The sequence below is a fragment of the Lethenteron reissneri genome, chromosome 17 (assembly GCF_015708825.2).
Source record: "Lethenteron reissneri isolate LAM-NWPU_2019-01 chromosome 17, ASM1570882v1, whole genome shotgun sequence".
Lineage (NCBI taxonomy): Eukaryota > Metazoa > Chordata > Hyperoartia > Petromyzontiformes > Petromyzontidae > Lethenteron > Lethenteron reissneri.
Genome location: NC_083795.1, coordinates 11,198,297 through 11,207,363, shown reverse-complemented (window position 1 = coordinate 11,207,363; position 9,067 = coordinate 11,198,297). Strand labels below are relative to the sequence as shown.

The 9,067-nt window shown below is 45.4% G+C and overlaps 1 protein-coding gene across 1 annotated transcript; it reads right to left on the bottom strand.

Annotated features, from left to right (window-relative positions):
* Positions 1-2,631: 2,631 nt before the first annotated feature.
* Positions 2,632-9,067, bottom strand: LOC133343243 (gamma-glutamyl hydrolase-like). Its single transcript, XM_061552678.1, has 8 exons — positions 8,646-9,067; positions 8,400-8,511; positions 8,071-8,121; positions 7,826-7,910; positions 6,602-6,659; positions 5,264-5,370; positions 4,179-4,272; positions 2,632-3,691 (listed from the first exon to the last, which is right to left on the bottom strand). Exons 1-8 carry the CDS (start codon positions 8,764-8,766, stop codon positions 3,447-3,449), a joined length of 873 nt encoding a protein of 290 aa, XP_061408662.1. The 5' UTR covers positions 8,767-9,067; the 3' UTR covers positions 2,632-3,446.

The window sequence follows — 9,067 nt, the reverse complement described above, 5'->3', positions numbered from 1 at the left end:
TTAAGTTCGCTTGCTTGCTTACGACCGTGCATATCTTTCGGTCGTTTTTTAACCCACTTCCCGTGATCCAATCGAGCTGACATTTTCCACACAGACTCGTGCGTGACAATGTTCGTGAACATTTTTTCCAAAATTTTACACTTTTTAGGACAAATATTTAATTACCAATTGCTTAATGGTGCAATGCAATCATCTGACCCATAGGTGGCAGCCATCTCAAGCCAGAGGACGAGAGGACTCTAGCCGCCACGCATATAAAGGATTTATAGTGAAAAACTTTGTTTTTACGGGTTATACTTGTTTTATCTGCAGCATGAGGCCACTCCAGTTTTACGGTTCTGGGTCTAAACAAGTTTCTCTCCAATTTTCACAATGAGTAAAATATATCTTCAGGGGATGAATCCGATATCTCTAACTTGCGTATATGCGCCGATAAATGTGTTGCATAATGCATTTAAATGTACATCATTTAAAATACATTACATACATTAACATGATTGCACAGAATTAAAAGTGCATTATTTATTGCAAAATGCTATGCCACATTTAAAATACAATACAGCAAACCCTTGCCCATCGCGGGGGATTATGTTTTTTTAAATAACCGCAGTGGGCAAATCTATGATCCGCAAACTCAAAGGCAGACCCTGCCTTTGACCTTTAACCCAGTTACGCCCCTCTTCGAGTTGGTCATTACTGGTAGGAACCTCCTGGTTACACCAGCCCACAGGGGATTATTGTGTCCGTCCGTCGTGCAGGGAGGGGCTGGGTGGGGAGGGAGGGGCTGTGTGGGGAGGGGCTGGTCACCCCGTGGTGCCCTTATAAAACTCAACGTTTAACCTACTCACGCCGGCTTGTGCCCGCCCTCACAGTCGGGCATTTTTGCAGAATACACCACGCCGCCGTTGACCCTGGCAATTGACCGAGCACCCATACTCGTGACTACCCCTCCTGGTCAACGGATGGCACCCTGTCATTACACACGGATGGTTAAAACGACACCCCTTTTGTTTCACCCTACATCAACCCAAATATTAAACGGTATTTTGTAACATATTGACGTGTTAAATATAACTTGTGTGAATGACCAGAATGAGAACAATGGAGTTTACAATGCTGTCTGCGTATCCGTGTACAGTACTACCCGGGTAGAAAATGTGTGCGGCTAGACCTCACTACTGCCTTCTCACTCGAGGCTGGGAACACCACTTGGCCTGGAACCCGCAATGGGCCGCTTGGGAGACAAGATGGATAGAAGATGGCGTTTTTGTTCTTCTGCAGCAGCAGCAGCATCAGTGCGAGCAGTACAGTTGTGATGCGTGTAGGAATCTCGCGGTCAACCGCGAATGGTGCGATCGGTGAACTGTACCTCAGTAAATTTGGCGTAAACCGCAAAAGCTGAACCCGCGAGAGGCAAGGGTTTGCTGTAAACATTAAATAGTGCACAGAATGTAACAAGATATATACATTTCGATTTAAAGCTTTCGTGACTGCAGGGATTCATCTTCTTGGTTCTTTCGGTAAAGTCACGTAGAAGGAAAGTAATAAAATAATAAAAATAAAACATAATAAAATAATTCTCACGACGTTTCGGCCACAACGCAAGCAGCCGTCCTCTATCGAGGCGACAGCGTCTGAAAAACTCTGGCCGAAACGTCGTGAGAATTATTTTATTATGTTTTATTTTTATTATTTTATTACTTTCCTTCTACGTGACTTTACCGAAAGAACCAAGAAGAAGATATATACATTTGAGTTAGTCTCATTCCGACAGAGACTCAAAATAGTTTATTTGGCCTACCCAAGGCAGAAATTGCTGCCCTGGAAGTGGGCCAGGTCACTTTGAAGGGATCTCAGAGGTAGCTCTTTCATATCCACTTCTTTGGAGCATTCTCGAACACGAAGGGTTGCACTACTGTGCAAGAGATCCGGTTGGATATATTTTCATTTAAAACAATGCTCATAGCACAGTTAGGGTAACATTGGGGAAATGTGAAAAGTTATCTTATTAAATCAATTTCAAACATGAGCCAGGCATCATGGACACAGCATAGGTTAGCTATCTCAAAGATTCGAGACCTCAATCAAACATGGGAACAATGGGGAAAACCCATTATAACAGAAACAGTGCAGGCCGGAAAACAAATAGATTTAACCACACACTGAGATATGCACTGCATGTTCAAAAGCTCTGGATAAGGCTCAGAGGTATTGTACATGCAATCTTTTGTCTATTGAAAAAGATTAGAGCGGTCTGTATTTTGGGATGTGTCCTGCCATTAACAGAAATGTGCAGCACGTAATCCGCCGGCAAACATATGGTGTTGAGGATTGCACGTATTTATTTCGATACGTGTACATAATTTTAAACGAGCTCTTTGGATACTTATTTGGAGAACGTGCACGCAAGCACAAGCTTCACAATTCTGTGGGTTCAAGCGCGCAATCCTCACGACTGCGTCCGGTGATTTCTTGATCAAAGAAATACGCTTGCTGGAACAAGTCTAGTTGCGCCGTGTTAACGGGCGAGTGACCGTAGATTAAATGCCTCTCCTCCTCCTCCTGGCTGGAGAATCGGTGGGTGCTCTTCGCAGCTGAAACACAACAAGCTTCAGAATCAGTTTGGTGGCGTACAACTCCCCCGTGGGCCATTTCCATGGGGTCACGACGACAGGTCGCCTTCTGAGCCCCGGGGGAGTGAAGGCAATGGCAGGGGCTTGTTGGGGCTGGTTGAGGGGTCATTTGTGACCGCAGCCAATGCTGGCGCTACGTTTCACAAGGAATCCAATGGACGTGCCTAAGGACCTAAGCCAATTATTGTTTGTGAACTGAGTAAATACTTTGCAATTTTAGTTTTAAGCGTAACGATGCTAACCCACAGCATGCGAGTGTTGATGTTTTATTACAACGCGTCGTTTAGGCAACTATAACATGGGCGTTAAAGATAATGTGATTCAAAAGTACGAGAGAGCCATGCGAATAGCCGTGTGTGTGTGTAGTATACACATAAACACACGTACACAATGGTGATCTGCAATGGGCTTTGTTAACTTATTGGTTTTAGTGCCACACTTCAAACAATAAGTGATTTAAAAGTAGATTTCACACATTTAAAGACCGTTCTTACGCATTTGAAGTCGGTCATCATTTTTGGGAGCCTAAAAAAATAATTATGTTTTTGGATGTGTATTAGTTAACAACGCTTTCTAGAACATCATACAAAAATTACATCAGTCAGTTATGATCATCTTTGTAAATTGGTACATCTATATGCAATGCCAATGCAATGTGACACTCGCTCTGCAAAGCTTTGTCCAAGGTCCAGAGTGGAATTTGGTCCTACCTCAAGGGCCAAAACATCGGTGACACGGATGTATTTAGTTGTCCAATGAAACCGAATTTCACGATAACCTACTTATATTTATTGCTCGCATAATTCACCGTTATTAGACATATAAAGAAATTGCGTTTTTGCAATTCACCCGGCACCAGCGAGTGAAACATTTACTCCAAGTGAAACGCCTTTCCCTTCTGTCCACGTGTGGTGGTTCACCCTCGCTAACGAGGAAAGCAGCCATGTGGAAGGCAGCTCTGATGGCCCCGTCACTGTGAACCAGAGCTCGCTGGTTGGCCCACTCGTACGGGTTCATCTCCGGGTGCCATTGCAGTGCGTAGACAGGGTAGTGGTAGGCTTGTGGGAGAGACAGATGAAGTAATCGCTGCAAGGCCTACTATGAGGTGGACGGGTGCCCCGGAGGTCGGAGTGCTGAGCTGGCACGCCAGCACTGACACCCTCCGTTCATAATTAAGCTAGAATTAAACTGGCGTTCTCAATTATCGTCAGTTGATAGTCTCGGCCCATGAAAAAACATATCCTGAAAATGTGGTGATGTGCTTCATTTAGCTTATTTCCGGCTCCGAGATTTTAAAAATATCTGTTTGACTGTCATGCGATGAAAATTCTTCTCATATTCTCGAGCGGTTGGGAAATTGGCGCTCGCCAGTGTGTGGAGCAGATGTCATTTGAAGGGATTTCATTCGGTTCTCACCTGGCTACACACATATATAGGCACGGTAAACATCATCTATACATGTGTTTATCATCGTCCAAACAAATGAAGTTCTGCACCGAAGTACATGCCGTGTTGGGTTGTAAAAACAACATTCGTGACTCTTACCTTCCATCGTGGAGATAAACTCCACCCCACTGGAGTCGGTGTTTGTAGTCAAAACGCGATAGAAATTTCTCAGCTTCTCATTTGCAGAAAAGTTCTTTCACATTGTAACAAGAAATAAATAAATTGTAGGCAGCTCGGATGAAGTATAAACGGCATGAATGGCCTCATGAGCAATTGATTTCATGATTTTATTTTTCAACAAAGGCCTAGTAGGCATTTACATTCACCAGAGATGACCAGACCCAGACCACGGATCAGGAACCACATGCAGCTCCCAGTCGGTTCAAGTGTGGCTTGATAGATGCAGCTAATGTGTAACTTTTCAGTTCAACATTTCTACTTGAATAGGAAAGATCTGCAGAAGCACACACACCCCTTGCAGCGGAACCAGACGTGAGGACTCCTGGTGCGCTACCGCAGATTTCTAAAATTCTAAACTCCACTGTTGGAGAATGCACCCGTGCAATGCGTGGTGTCTCGTGGCTGTTAGCCACGTGAAGATGTTGGTACGTGACTGATAGTGCCGCAAGTTTAGCCACCCCTGATATGTACACTGCTGTGATTGCATTAATATTGTTCCTGAAAAAATTATCACCAATGTGGAAAATACATGTCACTTGTACGTAGAATAGGAGGTCATAGCAACAATCAAGGGAAGCGCAAAGGACATTGGGCAGCAAGGTGTCACAGTGGTAATACATGCGCCTCACAGCGAGGATTTCCTGGGTTCGATTCCTGACCCGTGCGCCTTTATGATGGAGTTTGCACGTTCTCCCTCTGTTCTGCATGGGTTTTCTCCGGGTTCTCTGGTTTTCCTCCCATTTTATATTACAAAAACTAAAACAGGTGTTGTCTAACAACCCAATGCTCAATACTTACCAGAAAATTACTCTATTGGGATTACACACAGCCACAGCGCCCACCTTACTGCGCAAAACGTGGCAGGACCCTCCTGAAAAATAGTCTTGAGACTCGGCAAGGCTTTCCTGGGTAAACAAGCGTAAGACTACTCATAATACATTATTTAAACAAACCACTTACATGTCCGTACAGGCTATAATAGATGACAAGCTGTGTAACCTCACCTTGAGTGAGAGGCTCCAGTTGTGCATGTTGCCCGTCATGGACTCAGAAGCCAAGGTGTCCAGAACGCCTTTGGGGAAATTCCGGAAAAGCTTGCTTTGTTTGGATTCTGCAAAATGAAGCGAGACGTGGGCGACACGCACACCGCATTGATAGAGTTAACACATTCCTGCGGAGGGAGCTGGTAGCAACGTTGGGTTGCTCGGTCAATGGCCAGGGTCAACGGCGGCGTGGTGTATTCTGCAAATATGCCCGACTGTGAGGGCGGGCACAAGCCATCGTGAGTAGGTTAAACGTTGAGTTTTATAAGGGCACCACGGGGTGACCAGCCCCTCCCCGCCCAGCCCCTCCCCACCCTCCCCTTCCCACCCTCCTCACCCAGCCCATCCCCACCCTCCCCACCCAGCCCCTCCCCACTCAGCCCCACCCTCCCCACCCAGCCACTCCCTCCCCACCCAGCCCCTCCCTGCACGACGGACACAATCATCCCCTGTGGGCTGGTGTAACCAGGAGGTTCCTACCAGTATACGTGATGCCATTGTCATCATCTGATGCAATGTATCCTATATAATTGCTATACAATTTAGTTCATTCAGGGAACCTCACCGAGTCTCGAGACTTTCTCAGGAGGGGCACCACATCGCGCGTTTTCAGATGCGCTTCTGAGGCCGTCTGGAATGTTCTTCCGATATTCGGAAGCCATTGGACGGCTATGCACTATTCCATCTCGATTGAAAACTAATTTCTTTAGAACTGCTTCTTCTGTTCACTTTGTTGTGCTTCGGCCGCACCCCCGATTGGCACGGTTGGCTACGTACAGTGTGAAAGAAGGTCAACATGCATACATTTATAGACCACCTCCTCCTCGTAAACCCTCCTCAACCTGCCCCGGTGCTACCGCGACGGTCGTATGTTTATCCAATAACGCCCGGACTACAGAGTGCTGTATCAAAAAACATTGTAATGGAAGGGTATCTATGAATGGATTAGCCTGGGTCTATATCAATTGATTGACTGCATTTGTTTACGTGGGTAAGAAACATCCAGCCCTAAGCTGATTTACAAGGACGACCTCCCCCCACGGAGGACCTGGGTGAAGGAATCCACAGCAGCGAATCAATCCTAAACAATGCAGACACCTGTAGGGGCGAACGCATTCGAGGAAAATAACATTGAGGGTCATGCACGACTCAAGTAACACCGGCAGGTTACGCAGAGGTAAAACACGCAACTGGCGCGGGGTTTCGCTAAACCACACGCGCAGGAAAAGGATTCCTCAAACAGAAGGATTGTTTAGTTTAAATGCCCAGTATTGAGGCTTTGGTAGATTTATGCCGTGCCCTTGGTGAGGTTGAGGGGCAGCGCCACGTCCTGGGTGCACGTGATCCTGAGAAGGTTCTCCCCGCAACGAAGTAGGCCAACTCAAGTTCAAGTTCATTTCAAGTTCATTGATTAGGTATAGCCCTGTGAGCCATTCAGCTCTTGAATCGGGTGCAACCGCAACAAACAAAAAACAAAAACATGAACAAAAAACATCTTAAAGTGAATATGTGACTAAGTGCAAACAGAAAATCCAAGAAAAGACAGCAAAAATATTGCAGAAAAAACACCGTACACCAACGCTGTGTGCAAAAATCTCAGTGGGATGCAAGTCAAACAACAACAACAACCACGGGAAGTAGTCGCCGCACTCGTTCGCCTGTGAGCGCAGCAGCAGAATCAGCAGCAGCAGCAGGAGCAGCAGCAGGAGTAGCAGCAGCAGCAGCAAAGAGTATCAGCAGCAGAAGCAACAGCAGGAGCCCTTGGGATCTCTCGCAGAGCAGCGCAAACCCTTCATCGTTCGAAAAGTGCCCGTGGAAGTGGCTATTACAGAGCAACCTCTGAGATGGCTCCAGGTTGACCTGGCCCCACCCAGGGCAAAAATGTCTCACCCATTCTGCCATACAAGAGTAATCAAATTTGTCATGTGATAATCAACAGTGTTATTGAATATACGTGTTTTTTCTGGAGTTTTTTTTAATCCACACAGTACTTTCCACTCGCTCTGCATATGAGAATGAGGTTCGTTGCACAATTATTTCACTAAATTAAGTTGTACAAACCCATATTTAATGCGATGCTTTTTGTATGCAATCATAAATCAACCCCACTACACTTGAGAACTCAGTTTAACCATCGGCGGCCGCCTGGATTTGCGAGCTGTGAGCTCTTAGCCACCCGGCCACCTCCGAATTTAATTGAAACTGTAATAAAAGCAAGCGACACGCATTTCATCAAACCAGTCTTCGCTTGCAAATTATGTATGGCTCCCCAAACACCAGTGTTGCTACATCTCCCTGTGGACCATTTCCAAAAATTTCAGAAGTCACCAAACATAAATTTTGATTTAAAGCTTTCTTGCTGTGGATTTCACCAAACATAATAGTAAAATATTTATTAAATGTCTATTGGTAAAAAAAAATATTTGCAGGCCATGAAGGGATCGTTTTCGAGGTCAAAACTGGAACATTTATTTCCCACTTAAAAATCCGACCCCGTCACTCCAAAATCATATGCGCTCATACCTGCATGACGAGGTCGAACAGTATTTTGGCAGCTTTGGCATAAGCAGAAGTCACCAAGTCCACATCTCCGCCGAGGATAAAAAGGCTACGTATAATGTAGAGTACACCGTCAACGTTTAGTTACACTCCGCAGGTAAAATTGCTGTATATATTTACGTATTAATTAAGACCCACACCACAAATGTCAAATTCCATGCAGGTCAAACCAACTCCTTCCTCCTCGTGAATTGGTAATATTCACTCACCCATTTATTGAGTAAAAGACGTCCGTGTATTCACTCTTGCTCAAACCCACCCTGGGAAATTATGGAACGGAGAACAACGCGTTACAGTACTTCCAGACAGCCGATGGTCCATAATAGAGTCAACTGATTAATTACTATTGGGAATTAAGGGACTGTGTTAAGCCATCTGCTGCCGGTAAAACATATGGTTTTGCCGGCAGCAGATGGTTTGCTATATCACCATGTTATTTGGCTAGGTTCTTTGATGAACGTGCTGGCAGTCCACCGGGGACGCGTTGGAATTGCGCCATGAATATTGGCGTTCAGGGATGTAAGCTAAGTGAGTTCACCTGATGGGAACTACCCTGGAACCGCTGGACTCCAAGAACTTGACGCACCATGCGGCGATGTAGCTCGGACCCAGCGCACTCAGCCCGGTCACAGTCTCCTGGCACAAAACCCCTACGCAGGAACCATGTTACGATAAAAAAAAAATTTCAAAAACAACCTTCATCTGCTCCGACACTTGAATGACCACCGACAACAACGAGGCGACTCGGGTAAACGCGCAGCGGGGATCGTGCAAATCATCTTACCGATGATGGGCCTGTGATTCTTCTGCTGCGTGCAGGCGCGAGAACTTTGTGTGAAAGAGCAAGAGATCAAGAGAGGAAGCGCAAACATGCACACAAAACGCGACGCCTTGAAAGCTGCCATTCGCCCTCAAACACTCCGCCGATCCACGCTGAGCAGGTACAAAATAACTGTAGGTACAGTTATTTTGCTGTACCTTTTTACACCTGATGAAGGAAGCTTGTGTTGCCTCCGAAACGTCGTGATTTCATTGATTTATTTTCATTTATTATTATTTTATTTTTATTATTATTTTACCTACGTGACGTTACCGAAAAAACCTAAGAGTATAACATACACATACTTGATTTAAAGCTTTCGTGACTGCAGGAATTCATATTCTTTGGGTCTTTCGGTAAAGCCACGTAGATAGAAAAATAATACA